Here is a 20,445-nt window from a genome sequence, read left to right as displayed (position 1 = left end):
AGTGGAAACCTGTATGAATTTATTTCTTCTGTTTTCTATTTTAAAGAATATCAGCTGATGGACTTAGTGTGTATTAGTGTTACCTGTAGATTTCAATTTCAGTAGCTATTCTGTAGTCTGAAGTGTTTTGCTTTTTGACCACGGCTGAATCTCCAGTTGTCACTGCTGATTGTCATTTGGACCTTTCTGGATTACAATCCGCAATCAAAATGATAAGTTTAATTGCAGCTGCTGTGAGAAAAAGTTATAAATGATTCATCGCATGATATAGCCTACTGGCAGGGACTCGTTCCTTTCTGTTTACAGACGTGATGTAATGACACAAAGACCAACTGCTGCATGCTCGAATTTCCATCAGAAACCCACCAGTATGAAGTACATGAATATATTTTATTCAAGTAAGACCAGCTAGGCACACAATCCATCCTGACACAAAATAAAACTACAACGACTTTATTTACACTGTGAGAGCTGTTAACTTTCTAGTTTTCCAAGCATTTCACCAAAATTAGATGATTTTAGTAAAAACTCCATATTTTATTTCAGAGAATTTACTTTAAAATATTTGACAAGAAAACGAATGCTGCTCACTTGCAATGTTTTCTATGAGTTTGAAGGATGATAAATGTTTCAAACTTAGTTTAAAACTTTCTCCAGTACGAATTCTTTGATCTAGTAACTTAGATATAGTAAAACTCTTCGTACTCTCACAACACACATGATCTCTCACATCATTTTTTTTTTTTTTTTTTTTAAACTGTTCAGCCTTAAAAAAAACACAGTAGGAACACACATATAGTTCACTAAATTAGCTTTCAGGTGCTGTTTTAAATGTGATGATGAAATAAACTTTTTACCACACTGATCACAGTTAAATTATTTTTCTCCTGAATGAATGTGTAAATGAATACTGAGAGCTTTGGTACTTTTAAAACTCTTCTCACACTGAGTACAGTGGTACGGCTTCTCTCCAGTATGAACTCGCTCATGAGATTGCAGGTTTCCAGACTTAGTGAAACTCTTGTCACAATAAGAGCACTTATAAGGTCGTTCTCCAGTATGAACTCGCTCATGTGATTTCAGGCTTCCAGAATAAGTGAAACTCTTGTCACAATATGAACACTTGTAAGGTTTTTCTCCAGTATGAATTCGTTGGTGCCATTTCAGATGGCCAGATGTAGTAAAGCTCTTCCCACAGTCACAACACACATGATCTTTCACTTCATCATGTGTTTTTTGGTGCAATTTAAAACTGTCCAGCCGTGAAAAACTCTTTCCACAGAGAGAACACACATAAGGCCTCTCATCTGAATGAACTATCAGGTGTTGTTTTAGATTTGATAATGTAGTAAAATCTTTACCACACTGATCACAGTTAAATAGTTTTTCTCCAGAATGACGGAGCAGATGAACACTGAGAGATGATGCTCGAGAAAAACTCTTTTCACACTGAGTGCATGTAAATGGTTTCTCTCCAGTGTGAACTCTCATGTGTGTCATAAGGCTTCCTTTTTGTGTGAAACTCTTTCCACACTGAGTACAGTGGTACGGCTTCTCTCCTGTATGAATTCGCTCATGAGATTCCAGGTTTCCAGACTGACTGAAACTCTTCTCACAATATGAGCACTTGTAAGGTTTTTCTCCAGTATGAAGTCGCTCATGTGATTTCAGGTTTCCAGACATAGTGAAACTCCTGTCACAGTGTAAGCACTTGTAAGGTTTTTCTCCAGTATGAATTCTTTGGTGCCGTTTCAATTCACCAGATGTAGTAAAGCTCTTCCCACAGTCAAAGCACACATGATCTTTCACATCATTATGTGTTTTCTGGTGCAGTTTAAAACTATCAGGAAATGAAAAACTCTTTCCACAGAGAGAACACACATAAGGTCTCTCATCTGAATGAACTTTCAGATGTTTTTTTGGTTGTGATGACAAAATAAAATCTTTATCACACTGATCACAGTTAAATGATTTTTCTCCTGAATGATGCAACAGATGTGTATTAAGACTTGATGCTCGAGAAAAACTCTTTTCACACTGAGAGCATGTAAATGGTTTTTCTCCAGTGTGAACTGCCATGTGTTTGTTAAGGTTTCCTTTTTGTCTGAAACTCTTTCCACACTGTGAGCAGATGTGCAGTTTTTTGGCTTTTGTTCCTTGAGTTTTGTTAAAGTTATGATGTTCCTCCCCAATTTCCTCCATTTCATTTCTTTGCTGTTTCACTTTCATCTGATCTAAAATAGACATAAAATTATCTCTGATGTGCTAAATCTTAGTCCTGTTAATATCCTCTTGTTAATAGGATCAAAATGTGTTTGACAACTGTTATAGCCTACAAGATTATGATTAAAAGTATATAAAAGATGATGATTACAATTATTATATAAGCATTTCTGCATTCATATAATGCTTATTATTTCACAGCCACCAAAGCGGTCAATAATGAAGAATCAAGAATGAACACCAACCTATTGGTTCCTCAGTATCTTCATGTTTTATTGTAGATGGTTCTGAAATACTCATGTCTTCAATCTCTTCTTTAATAAACTCCATCTTTGACAGTCACACAGATTTCAGCTGCTACTCCTGGAGTTTGTCCTTCTCTTGTAGGATGGTGTGAATATTCCCAGTATTTATTAGTGAATTGTTGTGGGTGGAGCTTCACTGCAGGTGTGAACTGTGTGTGATAATGACGCCCACAGGACCAGTTCTGGGTAAAAGAGTGTTAAAAAAAAAAGTTTAAATTACATTTAAATTAACTGAACATGTCTGTTTTCTGATAGAAATACAGAGAATTTTGATACAGTTACATATTAGTTGCATTTAAAACAAAGTTTGTTTACTTTTTGTCCAAAGTATGAGGTTTCACAGACAGGGTTTAGATTAAGCCAGGATTAGGCCGTAGTCCAATTAGGACATTTAAGTAGCATTTATAAACATGCTTTAGAAAAAAAGTGTGCATCTTGAGACAAAACAATGGCACTAAGATATTTTAAGATATGTCAGTGCAAGTTGCCTTTGAGTTAAAACAGCTCAGTAATGTATTTTAGTCTAGCATATGCTTAAACCTTGTCTGTGAAACAGAGAGAAACAACAGGACCATCATGTTTAAAGGTGCAGTATGTAATAATTTTGTCCGTTAGAGGTTGCTAAAAGCCTATTCAAAACAAAGCCGTAGCTTGATGACGCCAAGTTTGAGAGCGGAATCTTGGGACATGTGGTCTCCACCTCAACGGACAATGCAAAAGAACAGGGATTGGAGTCAGGAAGAAATCATGTTCATGCATGCGATTATTAATGCTTCTGTATTATGAAGCAGAGCAGGACCAAGTGTTGTGGGAGCTGAACGAGGAGCTGGAGCGATTGCGCAACACACGCCTCACGAGCAGCGGGACTTTTATTATGTCACAGTCGCCGGCGCCGCTTCCGCTTTTACGGTCATGAGTATGAGGTAAAGCAGCTGTTTATCATATTAGACACATTTGAGTGTTTTGAAAATTATGTTATAACGTTACTCTGTGCGTTTACTCGGCAGCTGCTGTAAGATAGATCGATTTTAGAATATCATATTAAATACTGGATGTCTTGTGTTGATAAATGGCAAGCAATTCATTTTAAAACGTATTGGATGATGGAGAAAATTCTGTATTACTGTTACTAAAAATAAAGCTGCATCTGATTATGCTATGTTAGCTACTTGACAAAATAGTATTTTTCTCTGAGGCATGGTAAAGCATGGTACTTAGAAAAAAATCAAGAAAATTGATTTAAACAAAAAGACTAAACATGTTGAGCTATATGAACAACAATTAGTTTTCTGTCTATAAATATATCAAAACAGATGTTCCCTTGTCTATTAAAATGCACAATATTAGACCCCTTAATCGCCTACGTCACTGTGACGTCACTGCTCTAGCTGGAGGCAAAACATAAATAAGAACTAATAGCGGGCGCGCTAAAAGTTTGAGGTTTTGACTTTAAAATGTCGTCTTGTTGTGTTTTTGGCTGCCAGAACAGAAGGAACAGGACTTTTGATTCAAAACTAAAGTTTTACCAGATCCCGGCAGACATTCCTTCACAGAAATCAAAAAGATAATTGTGGTTGAAAGCAATACGGCGTACAGACTGGACTGAGACGATCATAAATAATACTCGTGTTTGCAGTGCACACTTCACATCAGGTAAAATAATCGATGCATATGTAATGGTGTGTTGGTTTTATCTAGTACAAATCAGCAAGTTTCTGTTTTATAGGTGAAATGTCGCCAACTTTCAGCACACTAGCTAGCTTAAATGTTAAATAAACATACAGCGATAGATGTGTGTGCCATCCTTTGAATGGTCTCTTAAAATAATCCACATTGCTAGCCATAATCATAGTTAGCCCAGTTAGGTTACATTAGACAATAAACCTTGACAAAATGCCCCGAACCACCCGAAAGTAATATGTTGTCTAGGAAATATCCAAAACTTAAGTTAATTTACAAAAATAGCTGTCACGGTCCCGCAGAGTCAGTGACTGTACATATTCGGACAGTTCTGAACTTTCTTCTGCATCTATGTTTAATAAATCCCTCCTAAAACATGCTAGCTTACGCTTGTCAACATTGAGTCCAGCGTCTCTTTTTGCCTCCAGCTAAGCCCCGCCCACCAAGAAACGTTGCAATGTTTACAAACTTTTAAGGGGTCTATATTAAAGCGTCTTAGGTGTTTCCATGGTTTCTACAAAATAAAACCGGAAACCGAGGGTAACGTTAAACAGGCGACTCCTCACACGTCCCGGAGTTTTGGATAAAATTGCAATTTTCTCACGATTTACAAATAGTTGGAAACATTTGGGATATTGTAAGTACTCAAGTGAACAAAATATATAACACTGGCGTAGTGGTTTTTTGATATTTTACTGCAAAATATTTCATATTGCACCTATAACAACAACAACAAAAACTCTCCAACATATTATTACACTCTAATAATAAACCAGGACACACTTCGTTACATATGTACTTTAACACGTAGATGCTGGTTAATGTTAAACTGTAATCTGAGAACATCTCTCACCTGCAGAATGAAAATATACAGCATCCAGAGAAAAAAATTCCACATTTATCATTCATTCACGAATCAGCGGCGCTTTCAGCTTCAACTGGTGAAAGTTTTCACTCGCCTCCTCTCTCACGCTTCTCTCTTCTGCGCATCCTCAGTGCGCGCAGTGTCAGGTTTCTTAAAGGTGCCGTGTATTCTTAAAGGGATAGTTCGGCCAAAAATGAAAATTCTGTTATCATTTACTCACCCTCAGTTTGTTTCAATCCTGTATGAATTTTAATTTAAATATTCTGTTTGAAGGGGTGTGTCGGCTGTGAGACTTAACTTTAATCACCCACTGCTGTGACTGCTGGCTAAAGTTTTCATATGAAATAAGTATTACATGTGGAACTCTCTTTAAAGCTTTTAGCACATTTGTACTATTACAGCTCTCAAGGTTAACTAGTTGTAAAAGTTTTGATTATAACATAGATAAAAGTCTGTTTGCAAAGCCTGTGCCGAAGTTGTGACTGATTTCCTAAAGAATCCAGAGTGAAGTATACCAAACAAAAAAATGATGCTCAACTGAGACATTCACAGTGATGAAAATAAATGACCATATAGCATTAGGATCCTTTATTGGTAATGTTATTTTCAGTCCTGTTTTACTGTTCTCTCCTCATCTTCTCACTAACACTACACTGGGTGATTCTCAGTGTTCATTAAATAGGTCAATCAAAACAAAGATGTTTCAGTTTGATTTCTCATAATGTTATGTACGATCAGAACACAATTTAGTACACTTGACAAATAAATAAATTACATGAATATATCTTATTCAAGTAAGACCTGCTAAGCACACAATCCATCCTGACAGAAAATAAAACTAGGAATTTATTTACACTGTATGAGTTGTTAACCTTATAGTTTTCCAAGCATTTCACCAAATTTAGATGGTATTGTGCTTTTAGTAAAAACTCCATATTTTATTTCAAAGAATTTACTTTAATGTATTTGACATAAAACAAATGCTGCTCACTTGAAGTATTTTTTGAGTTTGAATGATATGATTACAACTTTCTCCAGTATGAATTCTTTCATGTTGTTTCAGATATAGTAAAACTCTTTATACACTCACAGTTAAATCACAGTTCAAAGCTGATCACAGTTAAATTATTTTTCTCCAGTGAACGTTTAAATGAATACCGAGACCTTTGGCAGTTTTAAAACTCTTCTCACACTGAGTACAGTTGAACTTCTCTCCAGTATGAACTCGTTCATGTGATTTCAGTTTTCTAAGCAGACTGAAACTCTTGTCACAACATGAGCACTTGTAAGGTTTTTCTCTAGTATGAATACGTTTGTGCCATTTCAGATGGCTAGTTGTAGTAAAGCTCTTCCCACACTCTGAACACACATGATCTCTCACTTCATCATGTGTTTTCTGGTGCAATTTAAAACTGCCCAGCCGCGAAAAACTCTTTCCACAGAGAGAACACACATAAGGCCTCTCATCTGAATGAACTATCAGATGTTTTTTTAGATATGATGATGAAATAAAATCTTTACCACACTGATCACAGTTAAATGTTTTTTCTCCAGAGTGAAGGAGCAGATGATTATTTAGACCTGATGCTTGAGGAAAACTCTTTCCACACTGAGTGCATGTAAACGGTTTCTCTCCAGTGTGAACTCTCATGTGTTTGGTAAGAGATTCTTTTATTCTGAAACTCTTTCCACACTGAGTACAGTAGTACGGCTTCTCTCCAGTATGAATTCGTTTATGAGTTTCCAGGTTTCCAGACTGATTGAAACTCTTCTCACAATATGAGCACTTGTAAGGTTTTTCTCCAGTATGAACTCGCTCATGTGATTTCAGGGTTCCAGAATGACTGAAACTCTTGTCACAATATGAGCACTTGTAAGGTTTTTCTCCAGTATGAATTCTTTGGTGCTGTTTCAGATAGAAAGCTATAGTAAAGCTCTTCCCACAGTCCAAACACACATGATCTTTCACTTCATCATGTGTTTTCTGGTGATGTTTAAAACTGTACAGCCACGAAAAAGTCTTTCCACAGAAAGAACACACATAAGGCCTCTCATCTGAATGAACTTTCAGGTGTCGTTTAAGATCTGATGAAGAAATAAAATCTTTACCACACTGATCACAGTTAAATGTTTTTTCTCCAGAGTGAAGGAGCAGATGTTTATTGAGACCTGATGCTTGAGAAAAGCTCTTTTCACACTGAGTGCATGTTAACGTTTTTCTCCAGTGTGAACTGTCATGTGTTTGTTAAGGTTTCCTTTTTGTGTGAAACTCTTTCCACACTGTGAGCAGGTGTGCATCTTTTTGGCTTTTGTTCCTTGAGTTTTGTTAAAGCTATGATGTTCCTCCTGAATTTTCTCCATTTCTTTTCTTTGCTCTTTCACGTCCATCTGATCTAAAATAGACATATAAAATCAAAATAAAATAATAGATCCTGTCATTCTCTTGTTAATATGTTCAAAATGTGTTTGACATCTATGAAAGCCTACAAGATTATGATTAAACGTATCTAAAAAGATGATTAAAATTATATAAGCTTTTCTGCATCATTTATCATCCATATACTGCTTAATATTTCACAGTTACCAAAGCAGTCAACAATGAAGAATCAAGAATGGACACCAACCTATTTGTTCCTCAGTATCTTCATGTTTTATTCTGGATGGTTCTGGATCACTCATGTCTTCAATCTCCTCTTTAATAAACTCCATCTTTAACAGTCACACAGATTTCAGCTGCTACACCTGGAGTTTGTCCTTCTCTTGTAGGATGAGGTGAATATTCCCAGTATTTATTGGTGAATTGTTGTGGGAGGAGCTTCACTGCAGGTGTGAACTGTAGCAAGCTGTGTTTGCATAGACCCTAATAATCGGAATGAATTAACTAGATCTGATTACAGTTATATTCGGATTGTAAAGGGTGATTTATTCCTTTTTGCAATCCGATCAGGAAGACAGAACCAGATCTGGAAAAAAAAAAAAAGTTACTGAATTTAAATAAAACACACATGTCTGCTTTATGATAGAAATATAGAGAATTTAGATGTGGTTACATATTAGTTGCATTTACCACAAGGTTTGTTTAATTATTTAATTCCAAAGTGATGAATGTGAAGAAAATATCAACATTTGTTTATGTTTTAACATCTTAATTATAGTTTTTATAGAAATCATATATTTTTGTCTGAAGGAAATATTGTAAGGCCCGCCCAATCGGCCCAACAGCGGTTTCCCACTGGGTGGGGAAGGTTTCTTGCGCATTCTGTCTTTTCAGTGTGGCAAAATAGTTTAATTCCAATTAAAGGTTTATCTGACTCCATTTTATTATGACCTCGAATTTAGGTTCGAATGCCAAATGATAATTGACAATTTATACGCTAATTTATCTAGACATTTGATTATTCTGTTTAACTCTTTACTCTTATTGTACTCGTTCATTCGGTTCTCAGAGTCGCACAGGGTCCTCGCACCAGCTGTTATGCGGGCCCACGATCACAAACTCGCCAGTCTGATCAATAACCAGAGGTTATGGCTAAAGCAATTTAACAATGCTGCCAATGCTTGCTATTGTTAAAAAGGTACCCATGTAGCCCCATACAATCGCCTATATAACAACTTAGTTAAAGCTCTGACAATAATCAGGGGTTATGACCAGTACTATGAGGTAATGTTGCCCCTCGATAGTAATTTATCTGGCCCCATATAGGTAATAAAATAACTATATAACAACTTAATTAAAGCAGAGGCAATGACCAGAGGTTATGACCAGTACACCTTTGTCTAGCCCCATATAGTGAATGCAATTGCATAACAACTTAAGCCGAGTTCAGACTGCACGATTTTAACCCCCGATTTTGGCTCGCCGACAGGTTTTGAGAAATCGCCGACAAATGCCCGAAATCACAGGCAAATCGGTGCTCGTTCATGCGAGTGACAACCACGCAGTGTGAATGAGCAAAGACGCGATCTGAGAGAATCGCCGACGAGTCGCCGACGCCCGTGAGATATTTGGCATGCTAAATATCTGGACCTGTGGGCGATTCAAAATCCTGCTGTGTGAAAAGTGTTCTGACTGGAAACTACATCGGCGATGACCGACAACCAATGAGAGAGCAAGATACAGTTCAGCGGGGAGTTCGGGGAGGAGTTATAGACCACAACATCAGCAAGCATGGCTTTGTACACATAAACATTACAATTATATCAAACAGAACCAAAGCACAAACATTTGCTTGACCATCCAACAGCAGCACATTGAAAAGTTATGTATTTACCTCCAACTCTCATTGCAGAACACACAATCCACAGTCTCCTCAACCATTTCCTCCTCCATATTCTTCTTTTCTTTTTCTTGTTTTCGCTGCAAATCAGCGCACAGGCAATTCGTATTGCAAGCTTCTTGCGGGCTACCGTTTTTAATAATAATAATAATAACTCCGGTCTTGCACGCGTGATATCGCGTTGTTTCCTTGTCACATCTCGCGTGTGTTTGGTTGTGAAACGTAGTTTGCGTGCCAGACAGTTGTCGGCGATTCTTCCTATCATGCAGTGTGAAACCTTCTGTCGCCGATCCATCGTGCAGTTTGAACACAGCAGCGACTGAATGCTGGCCAAGATAGTCATGCAGTGTGAAAAGAACAGTGACCCGACTGCTTTGAAAATCGTGCAGTCTGAACTCGGCTTTAGTTAAAGTCAAGCAGTTAGTCAGAAACCTAGTATCTCGCCAGATGTGCCCCATGCTCCATACAATCCGAGATCTAGTATGTACTTAACCCTGGTCATAGATTTGCGGTAACAACGGATACATCGTAATCTACTGAAGTCAATAATTTCAGAGTAAGTCAGAATAAAGCCAAATGTAACAATTTATTAGTCAGGTAAATGTATCATGCCAATTACATAATCAATTTAAAGATGATCAATACAAAACATCAAATGCTCAGAAAAAGACTAAAAAGATGCATACCTGACATTAGAAAAATACACATTGCTGAGTGTCTGAAGGACACCCAGCAATGTGGGCTGATCTGATCTGATTACAGGATCGAGCGCTGAGCCTCCTGCAACATCTCTTTAAATACTCAGACCAAGACAGAAACTTCTTTCAAATGGAAACATGAGTTCACAATGGTAATTTGCATTAATCAGGGTCCTAGACTGAGTAGTTTACACCTTTTTAGGGACAGAAGTCCATTTGCATGAAAGACACGGTGAAGGTGGACACACCCATTACAGAGAGCAAAATATCTCTAAAATCTTTAAACCTTTATTACCTTCTGGTTTACTTCTATGGGAATGAGACCTTTGTACCAGTCGCACTGAGACATTTCAAATGATACCAAACATGTATAATGTTGCATGATAACTGTTCAAATTAAACCATATAGATTTTGGGTGAATTTCAGGTCATCTCTGCATGTAGAGAGAAGAGATGGGGGAAGAGGGGGGTGAAGGAAGGGAAATGTAGATTAAGGCAATGCTGAGGTGTGATTGCATCTCGGATGGGGATGCTAATTTTGCAAGAGAGAGTTCAAATGTTAATTTCCTTTGTTTTCTCAAAGAATAGCCCTTTCTCGGTCCAGATAGTCCAATATCAGTCTTACAATATAAATATATAATATTTAGTGTTTCTCTTCATGAGCAGTTTTTCAAAGCTATATTGTTTAATTGTGTCGTTTTTCTAATTCTGCTGCACACGAATGCATTCTCAAAATTCCCCTGGCATATGCAGAAATAATTAAGTTAAAGTGAAAGATATTTTTAAATGCCTCGTCTGCAGAAGTAGACATGTACATGGCTGGAACAAAGGCCAAAGGGTACCTTCTCAATATAATATTAATTTCACATGCAAATTGGATTTCTAAGAAAAGGAACTAGATCATTAATCTTCCATCACACGATGTGTTCATTGGACATTTTAACATGACATTTTAACGTCACACAATATATTAAAATGTACTTTGTACTTTTAAGATGCTGAGCTGCCTGCAATTTAGTATTAAAATTTTGCCTTAATTACTTTTTGTGGTTTACTGGTGTCCAGTATGTGTCCAGTTTTCATAGTATGTGAACATAATTTGCCACATAGTTTCTCAGTCTTGACTCAATTTCTGTTCTTTGCAATGAGATCTCATCTTTCCTTAGGCAATAATTTTACACAGACTTATACTTAGATTTTTGTTCAATATTTTAATTAGATTTTGTTAAGATCTTACTAAACTTTTCATTTAAATTTTTACTAACTATTTTCTTAGATTTTGCACTTCAATATTTCAGAGATACTGGAAATTGTTTTTTAACGGTTTGTGTTATTTTGTTATGATACATTTATTTTATTAAAATGGACATTTATTACCATTCAAACTCCATATGTCCATAATTTATTATCAGATCATATTTTATTAAGCAATAAACCCGATTTTGCATCATTGCATCAAGTCTAACAGAACCTCCATGTTTAAATGAGCTGCTGAAAAGCCTCTTCGTGTCCAGTAGTTCCCTCATTCATAGTTTTTACCTCATTCATTACTTCAGAAACATCTCTCATCTGCAGACTGAAATATACGACATCCAAAGAAAATATTCCACTTACGTCCTTCATTCACGGTCGTTAACAGCGTCGCTTTCAGCTTCAAATGGTGAAAGTTTCAGCACTCGTCTCGTGTCTCTTCTGCGCATCCTCAGTGCGCACGGTGTCATGTTTCTTAAAGGGGCCGCAAATTCTTAAGTAAATCACATTTCGTCTCTGATACGGAGCAATATGACTTCAACAATCTAGACCCCTAAACTGGATTAATCAAATGTTATCATTAACAATCTTTTCAACGTGTGTCTAAAATTGAAGTTACACAATAATAACTTGTTTATGGAGCTGTTATGAAATCAATTTCATATTGGGATCATACTCAGTCCAGAAAACAGCATTTTGCTTGTATATGTTGCTTGGTTTTATGAAACTTGCTTGTATTTGATCATACATCATATAAATATAATAATAATAATAATAATAATAATAATAATAATAATAAAAACTCATTACAAGGGGTTTTCCTCTAAATCTTTAATTTTGGTGTCATTTAAAAAAAAAAAAAATTTTGCTTTTGTTTTTGTTTGCATTTTTATGGCATTTCTGCCCCAGTGTGACAGTGACATGGTAGAAGTTAAATTACGCAAAAAATTATTTAGTGGTGATATTATAATGATTGCACATGGCATATTGATTCATTTGATGAAAGTATTTTAGTAAGTATTTTAGCTATTTTCTTTTTGATCTACTTTCTTAACCATCTTTGTTGCTTTGTTTGTCTGTGTCAACCCTTCTGAAATCTTAAAGGTCCCGTTCTTCGTGATCCCATGTTTCAAACTTTAGTTAGTGTGTAATGTTGTTGTTAGAGTATAAATAAAATCTGTACAAATTTTAAAGCTCAAAGTTCAATGCCAAGCGAGATATTTTATTTAACAGAAGTCGCCTACATCGAACGGCCAGTTTGGACTACATCCCTCTACTTCCTTCTTTAATGACGTCACTAAAACAGTTTTTTGACTAACCTCCGCCCACAGGAATACACAAGAGTCGCGTTTGTAGAGTGTGTTTGTCGCCATGTCGTCGAAACGCTGTTATTTTCATCCCGCAGTCCAATCACCGGGTCTGATTCCGGCTCAAATTGATAGGGTAAAATTAAAGGCATGTTTACAATAACACTGAGCGCGTGCATCTCCACGTTATGGTAAGAGGCGTGACCTTTCCGGGCAAGATGCGCTCAAGAGCTGCTGTCGAATCACAACACAGGAACCGCTGGCACAATCAGAACTCGTTACGTATTTCTGAAGGAGGGACTTCATAGAACAAGGAAGTCATCAGCCCGTTTTTATGACAGTGGAAACAGCGGTATACAGATAAGTAAATTATGTGAAAAATACTGTGTTTTTTACACGCGAAACATGAACACATGTTATATTGCACACTATAAACACAATCAAAGCTTCAAAAAACCACGAAAAACGGGACCTTTAACGTTTTGAATTTTCACCATTTCTTTCCTCACATGACACCCACCAGAGTCAGTGTTGTGTTCACCATCGCAATTAGAACATTTGGGTTTCACAACCTGTCCACATTTTCCATATTCATGGACATTCTCCACTTTACCTCGCACAACGCTGCTTCCCCTTACAAACAGCCTGCATATCACACAAATATAAAAAAGTGGGAAAAAATCTTTTTCTAAAATGACTTTTGATGTCATTTCTGCCCATTATGACAGATAACAGTTAACAGTATTTTAAAAGTACATTATTTTAGATGAAACTATCATTAATTCTCAAAAATGCATTTATCAATATTTTTCTAAATGTGCACTCCTTTATGAAATAATATTAAAACCTAATTTGATATGGTCTGTTAATAGGCCATCATTTTTGACTAGCATACAAATGAACAAATCAAACAGATAAAAGTGAGTGAAACTATTTCCACAAACACATATTAGACATCTGCGTGAACTTTCAGGTATTTTTCAGAATTTATGCTGAAGTAATGTTTTTACATTCAATGAGTTTTTACATTAAATAATCACAGTTTAACATGTTTTTAAGACAAAAAGTTTAATTTTTCTTGCCCATAATTCCATGTACTATCAGAACACACAATGTAGTACACTTAGTAAATAAGTAAATTACATCACTACACTATAAGAATTTTTATTTTCTGCAGCTTCAAACACCACTCTTTTAGTTTCTTGATCAGACTACAAACAAAGTTGCACTAGATGATATTGTGCTTTTGGGAGCAACTCTATATTTTGTTCATCTCACTACATTTACTTTACTATATTTGACATAAAAATTAAATGTTGCTCACTGCAACAACTTATGATATTTCTTTGTGTGCCTGAGAAGGCTATTGAATGTGTTGAAACTCTTCTCACACTCAGTACAGTAATACGGCTTCTCTCCAGTATGAACTCGCTCATGTGATTTCAGGTTTCCAGACGGAGCAAAACTCTTGTCACAATATGAGCACTTGTAAGGTTTTTCTCCAGTATGAATTCTTTGGTGTCGTTTCAGATGACTAAATGTAGTAAAGCTCTTCCCACAGTCGAAGCACATATGAACTGTCAGTTAGCTATGTGTTTTCTTGTGATGTTTAAAACAGCTAAGTCGTGAAAAACTCTTTCCACAGAAAGAACACACATAAGACCTCTCAACTGAATTAATTTTCAGGTGTCGGTTTAGATGTGATGATGAATTAAATCCTTTACCACACTGATCACAGTTAAATGGCTTTTCTCCAGAATGAATAAACAGATGAATTGTTAAACCTGCTGCATCTTTGAAACTCTTCCCACACTGAGTACAGTGGTACGGCTTCTCTCCAGTATGAAGTCGCTTGTGTGATTTCAGTGATACCAACCAACTGAAACTCTTGTCACAATATGAGCACTTGTAAGGTCTTTCCCCAGTATGAATTCTTTGGTGCTGTTTCAGATCACCAGATGCAGTAAAGCTCTTCCCACAGTCACAACACACATGATCTCTCACTTCATTATGTCTTTTCTGGTGCCGTTTAAAACTGTCTGATCGTGAAAAAGTCTTTCCACAGAAAGAACACACATAAGGCCTGTCATCTGAATGAACTTTCAGGTGTTTTTTTAGACGTGATAATGCATTAAAATCTTTACCACACTGATCACAGTTAAATGGTTTTTCTCCAGAGTAACGGAGCAGATGATAACTGAGACTAGATGCGTCAGAAAAACTCTTTCCACACTGAGTGCATGTAAACGGTTTTTCTCCAGTGTGAATTCTTATGTGTGTTTTAAGGTTTCCTTTTAGTGTGAAACTCTTTCCACACTGAGTGCAGGTGTGCAGCTTTTTGGCTTTTGTTCCTTGAATTCTTAAGTAATGATGTTTCTCCTTAATTTCCTCCAGTTCTTTGCTTTGCTCTTTCACTTCCTTTTTCACTTCTTTCACTTCCGTCTGATCTAAAATAGACATAAAATCAATCAGTTCAAATGAAGCCTGATTTAATAGCAGAAATCAACAGAAATCAGGTATTAGATCTGATGTGCTCAATTCAGGTCATTCTCTTGTTAATATGATCAAAAAGTGACAACTGTTATAGCCTACAAGATTATGATTAAAAGTAAATAAGCATTTTTGCATCAGTTATCATTCATATACTGCTTATTATTTCAAAGCTACCAAAGCAGTCAACAATGAAGAATCAAGAATGGACACCAACCTATTTGTTCCTCAGTATCTTCATGTTTTATTCTGGATGGTTCTGGATCACTCATGTCTTCAATCTCCTCTTTAATAAACTCCATCTTTAACAGTCACACAGATTTCAGCTGCTACACCTGGAGTTTGTCCTTCTCTTGTAGGATGATATGAATATTCCCAGTATTTATTGGTGAATTGTTGTGGGAGGAGCTTCACTGCAGGTGTGAACTGTGATCACTGTGTGATACTGACGCCCACAGGACCAGATCTGGAACAATCAAAGAGAAGTTACTGAATTTATACTGAATCACTTTAACAGCAAACACATATGATGTCTTTAATTTAGTTCAAATAAAAAGGATTTTGATGGTCACTAGTAGTGTATAAAACAGCTCTAGTTTGCTCATTTTTGTGTAACCCAGGATATTATAAAGATGAAACAGGGCACAGCTTGTATTCTTCAATTAATACCTAAAATAATCAGAAATCTGACAAGACGACAGAAATCTACTTTAACAATACGTACAGACTGAATAGAGGAAGGCTGTAAGTATAAGTAACAATTCTTCTAAAAATTATATTCTACATTTTGCTTCAGTAGCAAAGTTGTTTTGAAACAAATTCAATGTCTGGTAACATTTTAAACTGTACAATGATCATAAAAATACTATTTAAACAACTTTACATTTCAAATAATACCAGTTTTTACAAAACCAAAATCATTAAAATGATGAACCTCACATTTGAGGAAAAAAAAAATGGCAGACAGGCTGAATGAAAATGCAAATTCACTCTCTGACAGAAGGTGGCGCTTATGGAAAAGCAGAAATACAGCTGTATTATAGGTACATTTCTGCAGCCTTTAATAGTATTTTTACTTTAACCTGAGGGGTAAAACATTTAAACACATTAATAGGTGATTATGACATAAAGTGATGATCCTGTAGTTTGACACTAATGAGGAGCTTGATGAGCCAATTTACAGATCTCAGACATCTCCATAATGAATGAGGGGAAAACAGGGACTATTGAATGAGATAAAGACGCTTTTCAGCAGCTCAGTTAAACGTTATGGCTCTGTCTTTTTTGTTGACTCTTAATTTGCTAATTGACATTCACAGGGTTGTTTCTTTAATTTGTTTTGCGCTAGGGCCTATTCTCAATCATTCAAAACGGTGATTCCTCCAGTAGTGAAACAAGCGGTGCTGCACAGAACGATCGATGTACGACATCAAAATACTGCAATCCGCTCTAATTGTTGTTGCAGCACTTTCATGTCATACACCAATTGGTCTGTGCAGCGACGCTTCAAGTCGAACAAACCATAAGGCTTTATGAGTCATTGAATCATTCATTCAAACATTGAGCAATAAAGCCCAAGATTGAAGAGGACAATGTCATATCATGTGTGTAGATTCTTACATTTAATTGTTACGTACTTTTTCCCGTCTGGGGTCAGGAGGAGAAGTAACAAAGGAAAAAAGTGTAAAGGTTTATTATTTTAGAGGAAACTGTCATTAATTCTCAAAAATGTATTTGTCAATATTTTTCTAAATGTGCACTCCTTTATGAAATAATATTAAAACCAAATTTGATATGGTCTGTTAATAGCCCATCATTTTTGACTGGCATAAAAATGAATCAAATCCAACAGGTAAAAGTGAAGTAAAACTCTTTCCACAAACACATATTAGACATCTGCGTGAACTTTCAGGTGTTTTTTAGAATTGATGCTTAAGTAAAGTTTTTACATTCAATGAGTTTTTACATTTTAAAAAAATCACAGTTAAACATGTTTTTTCAAAACAAAATGTTTTTTCTTCAGTTTATTGGCCATCATTTCATGTATTATCAGAACATATTATAGTACAATATAGTACAAAAAATAAGTAAATGACATCAATATATCTAATTCTAGAAAGTCCTGCTCAGGAAACAACCCATCCTGACAGATATTGAAAACTAACCAGGAAAGAAACAAATAATTATTTACACTATAAGAATTTTTTTTCTGCAGCTTCAAACACCACTCTTTTAGTTTCTTGATCAGACTACAAACAAAGTTGCACTAGATGATATTGTGCTTTTGGGAGCAACTCTATATTTTGTTCATCTCACAACATTTACTTTGCTGTATTTGACATGAAAATGAAATGTTGCTCACTGCGACAACTTATGATATTTCTTCATGTGCCCGAGAAGGCTTTCTGAATGTTTAAAACTCTTCTCACATTGAGTACAGTGGAACAGCTTCTCTTCACTATGAACTCGCTCATGTGCTTTCAGGTGTCCCAACCGAGTGAAACTCTTGTCACAATTTGAGCACTTGTAAGGTTTTTCACCAGTATGAATTCTTTGGTGCATTTTCAGATTGAAAGCTGTAGTAAAGCTCTTCCCACAGTCACAACACACATGATCTTTCACTCCATCATGTGTTTTCTGGTGCTGTTTAAAACTGTTCAGCCATGAAAAACTCTTTCCACAGAGAGAACACACATAAGGCCTCTCATCTGAATGAGCTATCAGGTGTCGTTTAAGATCTGATGGAGAAATAAAATCTTTACCACACTGATCACAGTTAAATATTTTTTCTCCAGAGTGAGCACGCAGATGTTTCTTAAGACTTGATGCTCGAGAAAAAATCTTTCCACACTGAGTGCATGCAAACGGTTTTTCTCCAGTGTGAATTCTCATGTGTGTTTTAAGGTTTCCTTTTAGTGTGAAACTCTTTCCACACTGAGTGCAGGTGTGCAACTTTTTGGCTTTTGTTTCTTGAATTCTTAAGTTATGATGTTCCTCCTTAATTTCCTCCAGTTCTTTACTTTGCTCTTTCATTTCCATCTGATCTAAAATAGACATAAAATCATAATCAAGTGAACCCTGATTTAATAGCAGAAATCAACAGAAATCAGGTATCAGATCTTTGATGTGCTTCAGTTCTGTCATTCTCTTGTTAATAAGATCAAAAAGTGTTTGACCACTGTTATAGCCCAAAAGATTATGATTAAAAGTATATAAAAGATGATGATTGAAATTATATCAGGATTTTTGCATCAGTTATATTTCATATACTGCTTATAATTTAACAGCCACTAAAGCAGTCAACAATGAAGAATCAGGAAAGGACACCAACCTATTTGTTCCTCAGTATCTTCATGTTTTATTCTGGATGGTTCTGGATCACTCATGTCTTCAATCTCCTCTTTAATAAACTCCATCTTTAACAGTCACACAGTTTTCAGCTGCTACACCTGGAGTTTGTCCTCTCTTGTAGGATGATGTGAATATTCCCAGTATTTGTTGGTGAATTGTTGTGGGAGGAGCTTCACTGCAGGTGTGAACTGTGATCACTGAGAGATACTGACACTCACAGGACACACACAGGGGTGTGTTTCCCAAAAGCATCGTTAGCCAACTAACATTGCAAATTCTGTCATTACTTACATATTTCAACGATTTGGTGTCTCCCAAAACCACAGTTCAAATAAACATTCACAAACTGCAGCGCAAACTTGTATGGTTGAAACGACAGCTCTCGAGCTGTGGTTAGAAGCATAGTTTCTTGTTTTTATGACATGTGGACTTAATAAATCCTTATCTTGAGCAAAATAAGCAAGCTGACATTAAGTACAATGTATATATTTTATTTTGAATATATACAAATGTCAATTATATTTTTTAGTTTGTCAAGAGATTTAAAGCACTGTTTTTGAAGAGTGTGCATGTGCGTACATGCTCTAGTACGTCAGAACAAGCATTTTATTTAATCTGTAAATAGAGCAAAATAACTGAGGAAAATGAGAATTAGTCCTCTAATGCCATGTCCGTAATTTATAGCAGAAATTCTAGCATTAATTCGATCTCAAACTGATTCATTTAAAGAAGTTATTACTCCACCACCTTCCACATCTGGAACAATCAAAGAGAAGTTACTGAATTTATACTGGATTACTTTAACAGCAAACACATATGATGTCTTTAATTTAGTTCAAATAAAAAGGATTTTAATGGTCACTAATAGTGTATAAAACAGCTCTAGTTTGCTCATTTTTGTGTAACCCAGGATATTATAAAGATGAAACAGGGCACAGCTTATGTTCTTCGATTAATACCTAAACTAATCAGAAATATGACAAGACGACAGAAATCCACTTTAAAAATATGAACAGACTGAATAGAGGAAGGCTGTAAGTATAAGTAACGATACTTCTAAAAATTACATTCTACATTTTGTTTCAGTAGCAAAGTTGTTTTGAAAGCATTTTAAACTGTACAATTATCATAAAAGTACTATTTGTTTTGTGAAATGTTTTATGAAAAAAATGGCAGACATGATGAATGATAATTCAAATTCACTCTCTGACAGAAGGTGGAAAAGCAGAAATACAGCTGTATTATAGGTATGTTTCTGCAGCCTTTAATAGTATTTTTACTTTAACCTGAGGGGTAAAACATAAAAACACACATTAATAGGTGATTATCACATAAAGTGATGATCCTGTAGTTTGACACTAATGAGGAGCTTGATGAGCCAATTTACAGAAGATCTCAGACATCTCCATAATGAATGAGGTGAAAACAGGGACTATTGAATGAGATAAAGAAGCTTTTCAGCAGCTCAGTTAAACATTATGACTCTGTCATTTTTGTCAACTCTTAATTTGCTAATTGACATTCACAGGGTTTTGTTTCTTTATGTTGTTTTGCACTAGGGCCTATTCTCAATCATTCAAATCGGTGATTCCTCCAGTAGTGAAACAAGCAGAGCTGCACAGAACGATCGATGTACAACATCAAAATACTGCAATCCGCTCTAATTGTTCTGGCGGCACATTGATGTCACACACTAACATTGGGAGGCAAAAGGGAGGAAATAAAAAAAGTGAGGACACACTTCAATCATCTGTCCCAGATTGAAGATGATGACACCAGATTAGTTGTATATAAACAAAAGGGGTTTTATTTACAAAATATGGGCCTGGTTTCACATGCAGGGCTGAGATTAATCCAGGATTAGGTCCTGGTTCAATTAGGTCATATCTTTTATAAACATGCCTTAGAAAAATACATTACTGCTGTGCATCTTGAGACAAAACAATGGCGCTGACATATTTTAAGATATATCAGTGCAAGTAGCTCAATAATGCAATC

The 20,445-nt window shown here is 35.9% G+C and overlaps 7 protein-coding genes and 1 long non-coding RNA gene across 9 annotated transcripts in view; 1 reads left to right on the top strand and 7 right to left on the bottom strand.

Moving 5' to 3' along the window:
* Window positions 1-11,814, bottom strand: part of LOC125248594 (zinc finger protein 239-like) — a 30,654-nt gene extending 18,840 nt beyond the window's left edge. For both annotated transcript variants that reach the window (XM_048160597.1, XM_048160593.1), the window contains exons 1-2: window positions 11,663-11,814; window positions 7,698-8,036 (exon numbers count right to left, since the gene is read on the bottom strand). In XM_048160597.1, the coding sequence (XP_048016554.1) occupies window positions 7,698-7,782 (85 nt within the window). In that variant the 5' untranslated portion in view covers window positions 7,783-8,036; window positions 11,663-11,814. The remainder of the gene's footprint in view (window positions 1-7,697; window positions 8,037-11,662) is intronic.
* Window positions 1-20,445, bottom strand: part of LOC125248609 (gastrula zinc finger protein XlCGF52.1-like) — a 244,508-nt gene that overhangs the window by 147,025 nt on the left and 77,038 nt on the right. The gene's annotated exons all lie outside the window — the stretch shown is intronic.
* The window catches only part of LOC125248616 (zinc finger protein 501-like), an 81,607-nt gene that overhangs the window by 12,937 nt on the left and 48,225 nt on the right, over window positions 1-20,445 (bottom strand). The window lies entirely within an intron of this gene.
* LOC125248611 (gastrula zinc finger protein XlCGF57.1-like) lies at window positions 372-5,226 on the bottom strand. The gene is made up of 3 exons (XM_048160625.1): window positions 5,062-5,226; window positions 2,469-2,710; window positions 372-2,234 (listed from the first exon to the last, which is right to left on the bottom strand). Exons 2-3 carry the CDS (start codon window positions 2,551-2,553, stop codon window positions 877-879), a joined length of 1,443 nt encoding a protein of 480 aa, XP_048016582.1. The 5' UTR covers window positions 2,554-2,710; window positions 5,062-5,226; the 3' UTR covers window positions 372-876.
* Window positions 6,010-7,315, bottom strand: LOC125249458 (zinc finger protein 239-like; the record flags this gene model as incomplete). The annotated part of the gene is made up of 1 exon (XM_048161761.1): window positions 6,010-7,315. A coding segment is annotated over one exon (1,122 nt), but the record flags the coding sequence as incomplete, so codon positions are not given.
* Window positions 7,771-15,564, top strand: LOC125248733. Its single transcript, XR_007180356.1, has 2 exons — window positions 7,771-7,899; window positions 15,516-15,564. It is a non-coding gene; the product is annotated as an uncharacterized LOC125248733 (long non-coding RNA).
* Window positions 13,820-20,445, bottom strand: part of LOC125248653 (gastrula zinc finger protein XlCGF17.1-like) — a 103,890-nt gene continuing 97,264 nt past the window's right edge. Inside the window, exons 3-4 of the mRNA XM_048160746.1 lie at window positions 15,314-15,562; window positions 13,820-15,053 (exon numbers count right to left, since the gene is read on the bottom strand). Of these exons, the coding sequence (XP_048016703.1) occupies window positions 14,191-15,053; window positions 15,314-15,398 (948 nt within the window). The 5' untranslated portion in view covers window positions 15,399-15,562 and the 3' untranslated portion in view covers window positions 13,820-14,190. The remainder of the gene's footprint in view (window positions 15,054-15,313; window positions 15,563-20,445) is intronic.
* On the bottom strand, window positions 17,099-18,918 carry LOC125248689 (gastrula zinc finger protein XlCGF7.1-like). Its single transcript, XM_048160809.1, has 2 exons — window positions 18,428-18,918; window positions 17,099-18,140 (listed from the first exon to the last, which is right to left on the bottom strand). Exons 1-2 carry the CDS (start codon window positions 18,510-18,512, stop codon window positions 17,455-17,457), a joined length of 771 nt encoding a protein of 256 aa, XP_048016766.1. The 5' UTR covers window positions 18,513-18,918; the 3' UTR covers window positions 17,099-17,454.

This window comes from Megalobrama amblycephala, linkage group LG16 (assembly GCF_018812025.1).
Source record: "Megalobrama amblycephala isolate DHTTF-2021 linkage group LG16, ASM1881202v1, whole genome shotgun sequence".
Taxonomy (NCBI): domain Eukaryota; kingdom Metazoa; phylum Chordata; class Actinopteri; order Cypriniformes; family Xenocyprididae; genus Megalobrama; species Megalobrama amblycephala.
This window is presented reverse-complemented; position numbering and strand designations above follow the sequence as displayed.

What these genes read in the sequence shown, in the direction of transcription:
- LOC125248611 (XM_048160625.1), bottom strand. Translation starts at nt 2,553, where the DNA reads ATGGAGTTTATTAAAGAAGAGATTGAAGACATGAGTATTTCAGAACCA. An exon ending in AGATACTGAGGAACCAATAG is followed by an intron (nt 2,235 to 2,468) that starts GTTGGTGTTCAT and finishes TGTCTATTTTAG; the next exon opens with ATCAGATGAAAGTGAAACAG.
- LOC125248689 (XM_048160809.1), bottom strand. Translation starts at nt 18,512, where the DNA reads ATGGAGTTTATTAAAGAGGAGATTGAAGACATGAGTGATCCAGAACCA. An exon ending in AGATACTGAGGAACAAATAG is followed by an intron (nt 18,141 to 18,427) that starts GTTGGTGTCCTT and finishes TGTCTATTTTAG; the next exon opens with ATCAGATGGAAATGAAAGAG.